Here is a 17,551-nt window from a genome sequence, read left to right on the forward strand (position 1 = left end):
ACCATAAACGGCCTGGTTCTGCTTCAGCACATCACAAATGAGCCCATGTGTCTGAATTTGAGAGCATCGTACTAGAGTGTAGAAATCACTTCCGTCTGTGCCATCTGGATCTCTGAACAACAAAACCGTTACCTATAGCTCCACAACCCTCACCAGAAAAAAAGCACACACAGTTGTTCTGTTTCTATACAGTGTTAGAATGTGAGGGCCACACGTGTCCCATACAGTCGTATGCAAAAGTTTGAACACTACTGGTCAAATTACAAATTTTATTGATTTTCTAAGTGAAAGTAAGTTAATATGTACTCTACAGAGAACAGGTGATGTAAATCTAACAAGTTCTGCTACTTTTAATACATGTTTTAACATTTTGGATAAAAATAAAATGCACAGACCATATTTTACGTTTTTATTTTTTCTAACCTTAACTGCAGTAAATAAACCGTAATTGTCTTCACAGGCCGCTTGCTTATTTTCATTTTGAAAATAAAAAAAGTTGATTTCACCAGTGACGCCTATCTGACTGTATGAATTCTGTATCATGTCAGTCCAAACAAAACACTGCACTTTCATTCTGTTGTTTTTTATTTTTTATCATCATTCAAAAAAAATGCAGGTGCCCTTTAAATTGCGTGAAAATGTCATGGCAAATAGACGACCAGCAACGGTACAAACCTGGCCTACATTCAAAGTTAAAAATGTTTCCCTTCTTCTGAAACGTTACCATTTTTGAGATACAAGGTTAAGGTTGTGTTCTGCCTGTGCCAATATATGGAACTACGTTCACATAAAAAGATTTCAGGGATAACTAAACCTAAATCTAAGCTTAATCTTAAAACAATGAAACAGGCACACGTTTTTTCTGACTGTTCAATAAAGTCTGGACATTTTTCTCCAGAAAACATATGAAAAAACATGCACACACATAAGTGCACACAGATACAGACTAGTCGGTGTCATTTACATCCACACACAGATAACATGCATATTATTGTCAGTGCACACTTTCAGAGCTGAGGCTGCTGAGGTTATCCACACACAGAAAGCCATCCTGAATGCACTTTGGAGCAATAAACACACAAACACACGCGCACGCAAAAACACACTCACACACACTTACAGCCAGTGTCTTTGAGGCGGTTGATGGAGTTGGAGAGGAGCCGTACACAGCCCAGAAAGCCGGCGCCCTGCTTCTTGTGGATCTTCTTATGGTTCCACACGCTGATGGTGATGGAGTCCAACTTCCCAATGTATCTACAGAGGAAAGACATGTAGCCATAAATCAAACTTTCTTGGCAATTTACCCGCCAATTCTGTAAGGCTAAATGTTCTTGGTTTGGCTTGCCCAACTCACGAACTGTAAGGGCGCACATTTCATTCTATTATGACACACTCTGGACTTATGACTAATGGTTAATAGGTAGTTATAATAATTCAGGGCACTTCATGGTTTAACTCCTTCATCCCTCACTGGCCTTCTTCATGATCACTCCCTTCCTAGAGCAATACGCACACCCTGCTTCTCCTCTGCTAGATTACGTGAACTGATGCTTTCAGCAAATATGCACTATGACTTTGGAATTGACTTCCTTTACAGCAGGTGTGGAGCAGGAACTGAGGGCTGCAGTCCAGCACAGTTTGACTATTTCTTTGCTCTGACTCAACAATTCAATCTGGTAATCAGTTAAGGTCAATTGAGTCCTCAATCTCTTCACCTTCTGAGTGAAGGTACAGAAAAAGTATTCAAAAGAGAACTCAGCCTAGACCTCATGACGGACGTCTCTTCGATGGATGTAAGTGAATTATCTAGCATTGTTGTCATATCTTCTTCCGTATGTGATTTTGCACTGGAGACCTAAATATAAAGCAGAATCTTCTTTTTGAGGCTGTGTGCGACACTGATACATATGACATATGATGTTCCAGAAATCTCTCGTAAATTTTTTTAATTATTTCATGCTTTACAGGGAGACTCACAACAGCATTTTTTCCTCATGACTCAGCATTGCTCATTCTTTCAATCATAAAAAAAATTCTCTAAATCAAAACACACAACGTCAAGTTCCTACGACATTCTTCTCAAAGAAAAGCGGTACTCAAGAATCACAGGTTCAATAACACTGACTAATCTATGCACAACTAAATATGATACAATACTGACTAAACGTAAAATATTTGGAAAATACTGTGATATTTCATCAATACTATCCAGAACCAGTAGCTGATTTCAAAAGCAAGATGTAGAAGGCCTCAAAGCTCAAAAACTCTGGCCAGAGTCCTTCAAGCATGTCTGAAATGTCATAAGATCTTAAGAGGCTGCCAAAGTGAAAGAATCCTCTGTTAATGAAGGGTGAGGTAAGGAGAAAATGGGGAGGGGGAGTAAAGGGGAGGAGGTGGGAGATGAAAGGAGACAAGAGAAGGGAGACCAGGCCAGAGGGGTCAGAGGAAACCCAAACAAAAAGCTGCTTCTCTGAAGCTGGCAAACATTTATCAAATTTCCAGCGCCAGAGAATTTAATAAAGCCCTGAGCTCAGAAATTATGCGGAACTCTTGTGGAACTTTTGTGCGTGCCAAACTACGCTTATTTCCAGACAATACAACTGCTTGTAAAAGACCTGCAGGCAGAGTTTGAGCCAAAATCTGAACAAAGTGCTAAAAGCAAAACTTAACCTGTCTGGATGGTCATTTTACTAACAAAGATCTACAAAGGTCACAGGCAGGTCCTATTTCCCAGCACACAGGAACATCCTACAGTTGGCAGATGATATTAGTGTTGACAGAAATAACTGAAAAGCTAAAGAAAGATGTCTAAACTCTCTGAAACACATGACTATGATCTCAGGAAGGATAGTAAGCTTGGACAGTGCATGGAGATCATCAGACACTGATCTGAGAGCAGATGTAATAAGCAGGGATTGAATAGTTAGAGCTACACTAAGTGCTTGCTGCTGCACTGAGGCCAGTGTTAAAAGTTTGGCATGGCCTAGTCAGAGCTCCCTGAGCCAAAGTTCCTCAATGAAAGGGCCAGCTGCACCCGGGAGTCCACCTGTTGCCCCAAGTTACAGAGAGAGAGAAGGAGTGTGTAAGAAAAAAAAAAAGAGAGAGAGAGAAAGAGAGAAATCTAAACACTGGCATTAAAGTGATATTTGGACCAAACTTCTAATTAACAGTTTCCCCCTTCTTCCCCTGACTTTAACAGGCTACTTTATGCAAATGAGCTCTACTCTGATTGGCTGCCTTTTACTGAGCCACACTTAAAAACAAAAACAGCCCAATCTGAATTAGGAATCATAAAAAATGATAAACAAAACAACATATCGCTGCTGTCGGAAGAAAACCTCATATCTCCATTTTTGCCATTTTTCAGTTTTTTAAATAATTTGGAAGTACCAGTTGTCCTTTACATTGTGTATACATTTAATGATGAATGGATCAAAAGAAACGGCCCAAAATGATGTGGAAAAAATTCTGGTTCCATTGACATACATTGAAAGTAAAGTGAGTTTTTTCCTTCTCCTGTAAAGTTACCATTTTGGAGACACGAGGTTTTCTTCGACAACAGCGATATATTATTACAAAAACAACAAACTATTATCATATCATACACTCCTAGACTGAACTGGCAGGGCTGAACTGCTGTAGACTGAACAGGCACATATAGAAAATTTGTTTTTGTTTTGTGACATCACAAAAACAAAGAATTCAAAGTAGGCTGTCTTTCTGCTTAGTTACCATATTTGGACCATATAGCTGGGGAAGTGAAGGAAACCCTTTGAAACTTTTGAAACAATGCTAACATACTACATTACTCTTGGTACTCTGTCTTGAATGTGAGCAGCATCTCTGACAACTCAAACACTCAATTCCATGGTATATAACCACACAGTAAGACCTACACAGCTAACAACATCACAGCACACAGCATGATTTGTTACAGAACTGGATCAGTGTCATTTCGTTTTTGGCCTGATGTGTAAATTAGATATTTGACTAATAATGTCACATAACGGCACTTAAGCACTATTCATCTACATCTGTCTGTGGTCAGATGTCTCTTTCTTTCACTGCGTTGAACATGGACAAATTAAGAAAGTAAGAGCTGAGCAAACATTTAGCTAGTTCCTGTACTCACTCAAGCCAGACGGCCACGCTGACATGTTTGACTATTTAGAGAAAGCAGAACAATATGATCCTCTGTCTGTAGGAGAGCACTTTTCATCCTTCCGCTTTAAATGCTTTATACAATTTGAGCTGGATCACAGATTAACCCTGTGTGTCTACAGTCATGACAGATGTATGAAGTTGAAAGCCTCTGCTGAAATGCTTCAATCCTCCAGCCATCATCATGGGTGTGACGACCGTGTTTGTCAACCATGTTTTCCACTTGCACTGGTGGCATTTTCGAGTGTTATCTATAAATAAAAGTATGGACGGAGAAAAATATGTCGCATGGCTAAAACAGTACTATAATAGCAGCAACCGTCTTGAAGATTGAATTTCTTTGCACCTTCTTTGCCTGTTTTGTCTAGTTCAGTGCAAATCTGAAGAAACTTCAGATGCTGAACAAGTCTTGGATGACTGACTGCATTTGTGGTAAGGAGAAAACTGTAAATTTAATTTCAACTATTCTTGTAATGCTAATGTCAGTCCTCTTTCTCTTTCTGACTCTCTGGCTATAACCGGCTGGGGGGAAGCATCCAGTCACCAAGGCAACCAAACAAACTGAGACACGTGTTTCCTCTTTCTGTCATCCCACGTAAGGAGAGGACAAATACTGGAAACTTTCTCCCTTGCTCTTTCCCTCATTCTCATCCTCACCCCTATGCACATGCGCTCTCTCTTCCTTGCTTAGGGCTTTGGGAAAAGTGACACTGAGAGGATTGTTGGAAGGAAAGTTACTACTTTTGCTTCAACTTCCAGCTCTCTGTCGACACACACTGAGATGTGTGGTCTAGATGTGGCCATGGAGACAAAGCTGATGACTTTAAAGCTCCTGCTGAAACCCCTGCAAACCTGCTCAAATCTAGAGCATATGAGGTCTGTATACAGGCCATGGCTTAATCTACAGGAGCCTCTCTTGATAGTGGTGACCTGAATCTGTGTGTAGGCCACATTTGATGGGTTAATAACAGGCATGTTAAGCACTGGTCAGCCGAGACGTATTGTATGAAGCATCTCGTTCATTGCTATCTCTCAGGTTTCTGCTGAATGTGAGTAAGCACTGACTGTGTATGTGGGAGAGTGAGAGACTGTGTACTAGAATATCTGTGTCAGTAACAGACACAGAGTGAAGCAGTGACTGTGTGAGTGAAACAAATACTGCTTTCAAGTCTGCAAGTGTGACGTTTACAGCATCCAACATGCAGCAAAAGTTCTTTAACAGTTAGGATTTAGCTTTTTATTTATCATTACTTGAATGCAGTGCTAAATGAAGCATCTTTTACTAACTGTGGCTAAATCAGGTAATGATCGTTGTTGGTTGTGCTGCTTTGTGCTGTAGCACTGTTAAATACCAAACCGATGCTGTTACTGTATGTGACATCTATCTCTGTGGTATGTTCATGACATTATCTGATTCTTTTACAGCCACCAAGTCTCTTGCATGCGTGTCCACATGCTGACAACTGTCTCCCAAGCTGCTGCTATTGCGATCAGAGGAGTTTATAGATGGCACCTTTTCCCAGCAGAAGATACTTCTTTAAGTGGCAAGTTAACACATTTGATGGACAAGCAAGTAACACAAAACAGCAAAACTGAGTGCAAACTGACTGAAACTGAAAACTTTTTTTTTTGTTTAGTTTTGTTTTAAGTTGTGTGCTGAGTGTTGTACAGCTCTGGATGTTGAGAAAACTTTTCCTCCATTGGTGAATAGGCAGGAAGAATCCTTGAAACAGACTGGTCAGCTGCAAATGATGTATGCCACATTTTGTGTGTGTTTATCAGACTGTGTGTGTGAGTGAGGGAGAAAACACTTACAGGTCATAGTGTTGGTTCCATTTGGGGTCGAGTGTGTTTCTGACTGTGTCTGTGGAGTGGCACTGTCCTGAACCGTCCACTACCACCTTAGCAAAGGGGTCAGGCAGGCCTAAAACAGGTAATAAAATACAGTATTACACAGTCACACATATACATACACATGCACATACAGAGACTAAGGGTGGGCAATATGGTTTCTGAACAAGTTGGAACAGGCAAAACGCAGCATGAAAAAAGCAGTATGAGAATGAAAAACTGAGTAGTCTTTTTTCCGTTTAACACTCCCAAAAATAAACCATCTGAGAGGCAATAACAGATACTGGTATTAGGTTAATTTCAGGAGGAAAAGCTGACTCAGATAAAGAAAAAAAATTCTGTTCCAATGTTGTAACAAATCTACCCTGACTTATGACTCTCACATTGTGATATTTCTTCTTCACATATACACGCTTTGCGTTGCGCTTGATGACACAAGGCTTGGATGCAGCTGCTTGGACATGGAAACCCATTCGATGATGCTCTCTACACTGTTCTTGAGCTGATCTGAAGGCCACATGAAGTTTGGAGGTCTGTAGTGATTGACTCTGCAGAAAGTTGGTGACGTCTGTGCAGTATGCACCTGTCATTTTACGTGGCCGACCACTTTGTGGCTGAGTTGCTGTCATTTCCAATTGCTTCCACTTTGTTATAATACCACTGACAGATGACGATGGAATATTTAGTTGGGAGGAAATTCTGGACTTGTTGTACAGGTGGCATGCTATCACGGGACCACGCTGGAATTCACTGAGGTCCTAAACTATATTTCCAAAAGTATTCACTCACCCATCCAAACCACTGAATTCAGGCGTTCCAATCACTTCCATGACCACAGGTGTATAAAAACAAGCCCCTAGGCCTGCAGACTGCTTCTACAGACATTAGTGAAAGAATGGGTCGCTCTCAGGAGCTCAGTGAATTCCAGCGTGGTACTGTGATCAGACGCCACCTGTGCAAGTCCAGTCGTGAAATTTCCTCACTACTAAATATTCCACAGTCAACTGTCAGTGGCATTATAACAAAGTGGAAGTAATTGGGAACGACAGCAATGACAGTGGGGTCAGCGGATGCTGAGGCACATAGTGTTCAGAGGTCACCAAATTTCTGCAGTCAATCACTACAGACCTCCAAATTTTATGTGGCCTTCATATTAGCTCAAGAAATGCGCTTCAGGAAGAACGGTCAACAGTTCCCATAAACATACTACTAACCCTTGTGTAAAGCCTTCCCAGAAAGTTGAAGCTGTTATAGTTGCAAAAGGTGGGCCGACATCATATTAAACCCTATGGATTAAGAACGGGATTTCACTCAATTTCATATGCGTCTAAAGGCAGACGAGCGAATACTTTTGGCAATATAGTGTGTGTAGAAGATTTGAAGTCTACCTTCAGATGCTTATTTTAACAATTGATATTTTAAAAGAAGAAATATCAGATCAGTGTCGACTGGTACTCTGTGTCAATATCAGTACCATAAAAGAAAAAACAGCATCACACAAATTAAAACAATAAAAAAAAAGAACTATTTAAAAAGAACATCAAATGCTCAAAATAAATAAAAAAATATAACACTGGCATACTGAGCTGAAATCCAGTCAGCTACTTTTTATTATGCAGTTTCTATACTGGTCTAAATCTTTTTTTAACAGAAATTTGCGGTTGTTCAGTCTTCTTGAAGTATGGATGACACCCACGGTATACTCGGAAAAACATAATTCATCATGATAACAAGACATACGGTCATATTGCCCACTTATAACACAGACACTTTCTCTAAAACAGGTGCAGACAGTGCTATTACGGGACAGGTAAGCAGTAACTGGCAGTTAGGTCACTGACCTTTACTACCCTGTTACTACCAGACACCCACAACCCAAACAACTCCAAACACACACACCCACTCAAAGATAGGCAGACAGACACACAGACGGCTCTCTTTAATTTCCCTCCAGGCCGACCAGTGTTTTTACTGGTGCACTGCTAAGTTTTGCAGCCGTGACGAGTGTACAGACATGCAATCTGCAGACTATCAGCCCTCAAACTACTGTTTTTCTTCTCTTCTCTTGCTTTTCTCCTTTTTCTTGGGTTATCTGATCACCTTTGTCGTCAGCCTCAACGTGTACTGTGTTGCGTGTTGGAAAACGAGAGAGAGAGAGGCAGAGAGAGAAAGAGAAAAACACGAGAGAGAGACTAGACAGAGACAGATTATAGCTGTGTGTGTGTGCCTTGCAGTCAGGGGCGCTTTATCTCCTCAAACTGACCCACATTTCTGGCGTCTCACGGGGGAAGAACACTTATCTCACTCGGCGCACTTCAAACAGACGGGACGACTCTAAAACACCGAGCTGATTTACATAGAGCTACAGAAATAGAGCACTCTCTCTGTCGCTCTCTGGGTTACTTACGAAAGAAGTCTTTCTTCGCCAGATTCTTCGCACACAGCACTGCAAGAGAAAGAGAGAGAGAAAAACCATTTAATTTCATTGGCCAGCCAAGACATCAAAACAGGCTTTTATGACCGTACATCTAAAGCAGATCAAAAAAAGTGACATTGTTAATAAGCAGTCTAAAGAACGCTTAATGCAGAGCCCCTGTTTGGTCCGTGTGGGTCAATGTCTGTCTTTAATACAGCTTCAGTGATTAAAGCAAAGCTATAGAGGGACAGGTTTCTGATCTGGATGTCAGGGGGCTGTATTTTTAGGATCATGGTGCTAAAATGGGTCAGGAGATGCAGAGAGTCATGCTCAGACTCTTACTGAGCACGATGTGCTCGGATCAAGCAGACAAGCTTTAAAAATGCATCGCGAGCTGTGGAGAGCCGGTGGAATCCGCAGCCCGCAGCTGGCCTACATTCAGCTCCGCCAGGGCTTTAACAGCTCTGCTCCTAAAGGACTCTGGAAACTTTAGAAGTCAAAAGCTTTTAATTTTGGCATCTCACAATTCTAGCAGAGCCATGCTTACTAACTCGCCAAGACATTCAAATAAACATTACAGCAGACCGACACAAAATGCATCAGCAACATTCACCTCTTTATAGTACATTGTTTTAGCCTGATACTTACAAAAGTAGTGATGCATCGAAATTAAAAATCTTGGCTAAAACAAAAAAAAAAACAAAACAAAAATGAGGATACACTGGGCCAAAGAACCAAACTGAAAATGGAAAAAAAATGCTAATAAATAAAAATAATAAACACCAAAAAATATAAGCTGGTCATCATGTGCGACTGTGTTTTCAAGCGGTATCAAACCTGCAACAAAGAAGTCTCCGGTATCTCTTGATACTCAGTAGACATTAAAAATTGCTTGTCTAATTTAAAGAAACCACAAAATAGTTCCACACAGCTGAAATGCATTTGAACTTGTCTACGTGGGTCGGCACAAGAAAGTGGAGGTAAAAAATAACATTTTAAATCACTTTCTCATTTCCATTACCATTAAAAATCTTTGTTTTGTGATGCCTTCCACCCCCACCTGTTAGCTGAAGAACAAAAGCACCATAGAAAACATCTAAAATTTTGGAGCATTCCAAACTTCCATTCTTTAGCTACTTGTAAACCTGAATTATGTATCATTTAATTACAAGATCACCCTTTGCAATAGTCATATCACAAAACTCCGAGCTTGTTATCAATCACAATGTTTTACTGTGTTCTGTGAGCGTCTTGACCAATCACAAATGGGTTTCTGTGGATGTTTTGATGAATCTGGGTTTTAACGTTATTCAACAAATTATTTTGGTCTAAACAATGGAGGCCAATCAATAACTATCACAATATGCACTACTGAGTAGAATGTGTTGCTGGAGCATTTTGGTTTCTACATCTTCTATTTAGAATGATTCTATGTTTGATTTTGAGACACTCAAACTGACAGGCTTTGCCTTCAAATTTCCTCTTAGGTTTCTTCGAGTCCTTTAGAGTTTTAGTATACAGCAGTTGGCAGTTTTACCCTGTATCGTCCAGTCCTGCCTACTTGCCATGCTAACATACCAAGAGTGCATGTACAGTTGACTGGGTGCAGACCTCTCTTCAGTATTCCTGCATTTGGGAACACTTGAGACCTCCTTTTATGCACTTGTGTAAGAAGCTTGAAAGGGTTTGTAAGCTCCCTTTATGTCTGAGGCCGCTCTGTCAGGTCTATTTGGTGGACTAAGGATATGAGGTTAAGGGCTCTTCATGGAAGCACCCTTAATGAGAACCATACATGGCTGCAGACTCCATATGGTCACCATGCACCTTATACACACAGGAACATCTGACAACCACTTTAGGGAGAGAGGCAGGCGAAAAGAAAAGAGAAGGAAACACAAGATGAACAAATCACAGCTGTCTGGTTGCCTGGATGGATACAAGCCGAGCGGAAAAGGGGAATGCCAAAGGGTGACGTTAGGAGTGAGCAGAGAAAGGGTGCTTGTCAGAAAGGCTGCCTTTGAGGCATTCAACCTAAACAAATCTGCCAGTTCTGAGAAATCAGAGACAGTAAAGAATAACAGACTGGAATGTGTGTGCGTGTAGAGGTAAGGGGCTTGCACAACACTCTGGTGCAGGTGAGCAGCAGACTTTACTTAGCTAACCCAAACATACAAAGGTACACCCTTATGGAGAACCTGTACACTCCTTCATCGATTCTGTCTGGTTCACACCGAGTTCTGTATTTCAACATGCAGGCACAGTATCTGCTGGTGGTAGGTGATGACAATACATCACAATATTTCTACTACCTTCACAAATTTGGCACAATCATGATATACCAGGATTAGATATTAAATTTTATATTTGCCACGTGGGCCACAAAGCCAATGAATGTTGTGGCCAAAATCTGTTTATCATTGATGCCTTTTATTTACAAATTACAAACATGGTTTACTGCTAAAAACAGTCAGGTGGTGCTTTGAAAAAATAATAATAATAATAATAAAAAAGAACTTCACAGCAAGAATGTAAGAACACAAGTTGGCAACATTTGCCGAATTTAGACAAAATCTGATTGATGCTCACTGGATCTTAAGCAGGCGGTTGAAAAGTAGTGATATGTCGCAAAAACAGATACTAAAATTCAAGACACCTGGCAAGTTTAGGGATGAATAGATAACAATACTGGTATTGGGTATCAGCTTGGTACCATGCTCATTTACACATACTCCTAAAAAATAAACCGATACCTACATTTGACACCATGTACACCATGTGACATAAGCCCAGTGCACACTGTTGAGAAGTGTTGCTTCTCAAAGTACAAAGTCACCTGTCTTCTTTAGCAGTTCACCTCGGCACATTCTCATCAAGAACATACGGCGATTTTAGCCCGTTTTCAAACACACACACAAACAATCACAACCACTTCCTCAATATGGATGAGGATACACAGGCTAGCTAAACAGAGACAAAAACGCTGTTTGACTGAATAAAATAACAAGGTTATATATAATAGGCTGCAGAGTGACCATATTTTCCTACCCTTAGTACATCACCTCCTGGTTTTAACTCAGTGCACAGTGTGGTAAATGAATCAAGCTGCTGTGGCTCAGTTACTCAGTGTGTTTGCTCAGTACTTGGACATGCAGAGTGTTCGTTTCACTAATGTCCATCACACCAAGCATTTTAGTGTAGTCTGAACATAATCACAGACTTTGTCAGTACGTTATGGTCTATTTAAATCTACAGCATGAATCAACAATAAAAAAATAAAAAAAGATTTCTAAGATCTGAGAGTGTATGCCTGGCTTCAGAGGACATTCAAGCCAAATGACTCCAACAAGATGTGAAACCCAACAACTGAGCACCTGGATCAGTCTCAGACGTGAGTCCTGCTGTCATTGTGCTACAGAGACTGTTCTTGAAAGCATCAAAACTTAAAATGTTCTTTACAGCTGGTCGCTTTTCTGATGTGGTACATAACCCACTTTTCTCCGCTGCAACGCTACTCAATTTAAAGTAGGGTAATGCAGCATAGCTAGTTTAAATCATTTATAAAATCAGCTACAATTTAACGTTTTAATTTAAAGGTACATTTATACTAACAACTACTCAAGTCTAATTATGTTACTCAATGTTATAAATATCAGCAAATACTGAAAAACATGTACCCAGTACTAGGTATGAAAAATAAGGTATTAATGCATCATTAGAAAGGTCATACAATAGGACATACACTAAAAATGGTTGCTGTCAAATAAACTCGGTACAATGATTATAAAATGTGCCACAAAATCCAGTGGTCCCACGCAGTAATGCAACAAACTGAAATTTAGGACACACTGGACCAAAAAACAAAAACCAAAAAAGGCTGACAGTAAATAAAAAGTTTACATATGAAAACTGCAATACGACATATGCCTACACAACACAACACCCTCAACAACACAGACTGACGGGCATAAATTCCTTTTATTATGTTTTCAGTTTAGAAACTGAAACTACCGATGGTGTCCGCATCCTGGAAAGGACGCCCTTTTCTACTGCTACTGTTTTCTTGTGTTCAGCAAACTGAGTGGGCTGTTATGTCTTGTATGTATTAGAAACGTAGTTGAGCATCTTAACCCCTGAAATTAGCAGATTATGAAATAACATCCCTCATTAAAACAACAGCTCCATGTAATTATGTGTTCTTAATCCCTGCGTCTCATTTTGATTACCACTCAAACGATGAATTGTTGGATTTCAGCACTTTGTTGTGTTTGTTGTGAAAAGTTCCTATTTCATCTGGGGGTTATTTTGCAGCCAGAATGTCTGGCCTTTTTTCTTTCAGTTTAAAAACCAGAAGTGCTGTTTTTGCCCATTTTTGCCCATTTCAGGCAACGTCGATTAAAATCAATGATCCTTCTTACCCGTGTAAAACCAAAGAGAGAGCAACAGCTTGTAACTGAAAACTTTTCTTCACAGGGCAATTGACAGCAGTTCAGCCCCAGTGGCTTTGTTGAAGTCCTGCACATACAGGAATTTACGAGTTTGTTTACACCTGCATTAACAGATGTTTCATGTCTGTTTTATGTCTAGATATATTTTATCTGGAATCTATTTACACTTTTCAATAAAATGTGTCCCCAGTGGGACCAGCGGAGAACCAATTTTACTTTTCAACACATTCATCATCTCCACCCTTACACTTGTGTTGAATGTGGTCTGGGGGTGCTTACACCTGGCTTTTCATGCAGTCAAAAGAATTATGAACATGATCTAATCACCAAAAATGCAAGTTGATGAAAGGTGTACACAACTCGTTTTTCAGGTGGTGAAATAGGCTGCTGGTGTTTTCCACCCTTGGCTAATACACTGCAACAACATAATGTCCATGATATAGTAAAATATATAGCATCATATTGGTGATCAGTTTTACATCAGCAGCCAGTCCTTCTATCTACTGATGGAAAAAGGTCTCAGACAGAACACCCTGTGTGAATGAATGCAACACGGAATCCACCTGGAACAATAGGCCTAGCCTCTTACCGCACGCCAACCTCACATACACAAAAAAGCTCCTCTTAAATACTTTAGGAGGGCGGCCTATGCACTCTCATTCTGACTCATTCTGAGCACGTGAAGTAGTCGATTCCACACCCACACACGAACACACTGGCTTTCTAAGAGACGCAGTACAGAGCAATGGGAGGCATTTAAAGATGGTGTTGGGAAAGCACATCAGGACCCTCTGGAAGGAGGGAGGAAGAGAGAAAAGGAGGAAGGGAGGGAGGAGGAGAGGATGTATGAAGGAATGTACAGGCTCGCTTCACAGGCTAGGAAGAATGTCTCTCCATAAACATCCCTGGGAATGTGTAACGTTACAGTGAAACCCACCTCATCACTCAAACATCTGGAATGCATCATTCACTCCCGCTCTCTGCGAATACCAGTCATGCCACACACATGCACAGCCCTTGAGCGGTTCTCCAGCACCCAGCTCTTTAATTTGTGTATTCCATTAATTATTCACAGGCTGCATGTGTGTGGGGAGGGAGAACAGGTAAGCAGGCCTTTGGCATTCTCAAAGAACGCTCAAAAGAAAACACCACACAGCCCAAAGACAGCAATGAAGAGGGGGTAGGGGGTTTTGTTGGTGAAACTGGGTCACTGAAGACAGAATCAAAGTGCTGGTATATTAGATCCTACTGGAGTCTTTGAAGTTGCTCTTCTAAGCTGACTCAAGACTTTTCTTGTATTTCATTTGTGCCACATATGCCATCAGTGTCATAATGCACTGACATCAGTCACCCATCATTTCTACATGACCTTTTTTTTAAAAAACATGACCAACTCTGCTCTGTTAACACTGTAATCTGTGGTCAGCCACTCTTTACAGAACTGACTGCGTTTTTCTTTCCTTTCTTTGCCGAGCTGAACAGCTGCCCATCTTGTGCGTCTGATGCCACTGCCTCTTCTGCCTTGATCGGGTGCCACTGCTCACCAGCCTTCTGGACCGGCTTGACCACCACTGAGCTTCTTGCTTTACAACATTGTGCAATCCTCACCCTCAGATGCTGCTGCTGCTGCATAATCATAAATTAATCAAGTTAACCGCTGCTTTTCTTTTTCCAACTTTGTTCTATAATACTTTACACTAATAATGTTTGCTATCCAGTGTCGACCGTAGGAGGATGGGTTCCCCCTCTGAGTCTTGGCTCCTCTCAAGGTTTCTTCCTCTATAGGGAGTTTTTTTCTCTTGCCACCGTCACTCATGGGGGCTCGGACCCGGATTTTCTTTTCTTTTCTTTCTGTAATACTGATTGTTCAATCGGAATAGACTAATCCGATTGAGGCCAATCAGAATACAATTTCTATCCAATTGAACGAGGTGGGTTAACCTCTAAATAATCCGTTAAATAGAAGAATAATAGCCGTGTAAACGCCTGAATCCGATCACACTCCAATCGGAAGATGTAAGAATGTTCTGCGCATGTGCGGCGCATCACAGCGAAAGGTTTATACCGTTCAACACGGCGGAGCAGAAACTGATCTGCAGAGGAGACGAGGTTTATACTCTGAGCTTTAAAAGAATGCGGTGGGATGGACGTCCAGCTTATGTGTCTCAGAGCACGATGTCTTCCTTTATAAGTGCATGTGAAGGACGTTTTTCTGAGTCTGACATCATTTTAAAGCCATTAAAAACACAAACGCGGCAACTGGAAACTCATCTCACATTCACTCTCAATTTTAAAAGCAGTGCCTCAGTTTCCCAATCGGTGGGTTGAATATAACAGAGTGAGTAACTAGTAATAGATGCTAAAAAGTCTACAGGACATTTCTGATGAACCTGTGCATGAAATGTTCCATAAAATTCGCTGTTTAGAGTTTTTACTCTAAAAAGTTAAGGCGGAAACTAACTATTCCTCACAGGTTTAATATTTAACCGAATATTTCATGTATGGAATAACAAAACAAACGGCTCTCTTAGTCAAACAACATGAGACCTGTTTACAAAAGTCTGAGCGTTCTGTCTAAATTAAGTATAATTCCTCTGCAAGAGTGTCGTGCCAATTGCTCTGCATGGGCTCAGTCTGTTGTGGACTCTCTCACATTGGATACTGAAAAACCCAAAGCATTTGCCTCCACCAGTCTGTCACTTCTCTTGCTGCAAGACTGGTTGCTATATTCTCACTAACCAGTCTGCCAATGCACTCAGACCATCTGACATTTCCATATGTACTGAGATTGTGGGTACGCCTGCTCATTGGCAAGTTTCCTTTGGGTGCATTTTCTGACTTGTTACGATCAAGAAGATCCATCTAAACAGCCTTGCACATCCGCACTGACTGGTCAGTGACAGCAGACCAAACTACAAATGTACAAACTACACTAGCCCCCAGGCTAACACGAAAAAAAATTCCAGAAACACACATTACTGGGTGGTGGACAGGCCTGCCTCCTGTCCAATCCAAAAATGTGTGGGATTTCCACCCCCCCCCCTTTTTGTCCCTGAATCCTAAATTAAGACTTTTGAGCAGCCAACTCAGATGGAGTGAACATGAATGTGTCTGTATGAGTGGAGAGCAGTCTGACGCCAGGAAGGCAAGCGGTCAGGGGAAAGAGCGGGTTTCCCCTGGATGACCGCGAGCCACAGCCACGACGGGAACCATGAGCTGGACAAAGCTTAGTGTGTGCGGATATTCAGGCCAGTCAGAACCGTCTATGTTACAAACAGCGTCCCGTGGCTGTGACTTTTACCATTTATCGGCGTCAGAAATACTAAACATTCTGAAAGGCCTGTTGGGTCCACTAGTAAGTGCCAAGCCCACCAAAGCCAGCATGAAAGGTCCTATTTACGAGAGGAAAAAGGCCATTTCAAAAGGAAGTTTGGCATTTCCTTCCAATGAATCATATAGCCGCCCAGGCGCAGCTAAAATGTGACGACCCGGTAGAATGGTGCCGTCAGTCTGGTGTTTTCCCGCTGGTACGTGGTGCCAGGAGAGATTTCCGCCCTACTCAATTTCCCAGTGAAACTGAGGCTGGTGTTGGGACTCCCCGTCTATCTTGAGCCGTCCTGCTCCCTGTGAGCTTCCTCACGCTGTCTCAACGCAGCACGAAGAGGCGAGAACGCACTTGGGGGAGGCGTGAAGACTCAGGGAGGGAGAGGAAAACGTGGAGGGCTACTGAGGCCAACAAAGCATGAAATGAAAGAGCTAAGGAAATAAAGGCAGGAAAATAGTATGACATTAAAGTGGCGGCTCAGACTTTCACACGTGTGTGTGTGTCAAAACAGTAGCTTCTTTTAGAAAACTAATTATTTCTCAAGGGCTCCATCTTCATTGTAGACAAGCAAAAGCGCATTCATTCTCATTTTAAATACACTTCCATTATGTTCTATCCTGGTAGCAAACAGAGTCGATGCTCCAAATGAGGCAAATTGACCACTTCGACTTTTCACATGAAATGCAGTGTCCAGTGCACAGAAACAGAGAAAACATCTCCCCATTTGAAAACGATTGGAAATAAGTAGGTCTCTCCATGAAATAATAAAATAATAATAATAAAAAAAAATTGGCTTTCCAACTATCGGAGTTATTTTTAAATGGGCACTAAAGAAGGAAATACTTCTCACAAACTTCTTTGAGACGTTTTCACAATGCATCATATTTTTGACGTGTGATAAAGTGGTGACACATTTAAAACTACTAAACTATAAAACCAATGATTTTTAATCAATATTTCACATACTAATCCTAAAAAGGATTAACTTCCAAAAACTCTTGCCTCATGAAAACGAACATGTGTGAGTATGTTGACATCTGTCAGTGGAAAAGATTTCGCAGCTTTAACATCCCTTAAACCCTTTAATCAAGATCAGGAGAAAATGTGAAAGGAAACATTTTGCTGAACTCCACTCCCACACAGTTCGATCTAAACGACAACAAGCTAAAAATCTCCCAGTGCAGAACCTCACCGAAGCACACGAGAATCATTATAGGCACAAACACACAATCCAACAGCCCAGCTTTCTAATTTCTCACTCTAATTCTCAGTGCATTGGCACTGAAGTTTATCAATCATCGTTCTTCTCAGTCGTCAGAAAGATCTTTTCATATGAATGATGGAGTTTGTGGG

At 41.1% G+C, this 17,551-nt stretch overlaps 1 protein-coding gene across 1 annotated transcript in view; it reads right to left on the reverse strand.

Annotated features, from left to right (window-relative positions):
• Window positions 1–17,551, reverse strand: part of smurf2 (SMAD specific E3 ubiquitin protein ligase 2) — a 61,314-nt gene that overhangs the window by 27,560 nt on the left and 16,203 nt on the right. The window contains exons 2-4 of the mRNA XM_017705665.2: window positions 8,420–8,458; window positions 5,977–6,085; window positions 1,121–1,254 (exon numbers count right to left, since the gene is read on the reverse strand). Of these exons, the coding sequence (XP_017561154.1) occupies window positions 1,121–1,254; window positions 5,977–6,085; window positions 8,420–8,458 (282 nt within the window). The remainder of the gene's footprint in view (window positions 1–1,120; window positions 1,255–5,976; window positions 6,086–8,419; window positions 8,459–17,551) is intronic.

Source organism: Pygocentrus nattereri, chromosome 14 (genome assembly GCF_015220715.1).
Source record: "Pygocentrus nattereri isolate fPygNat1 chromosome 14, fPygNat1.pri, whole genome shotgun sequence".
Classification (NCBI taxonomy): domain Eukaryota; kingdom Metazoa; phylum Chordata; class Actinopteri; order Characiformes; family Serrasalmidae; genus Pygocentrus; species Pygocentrus nattereri.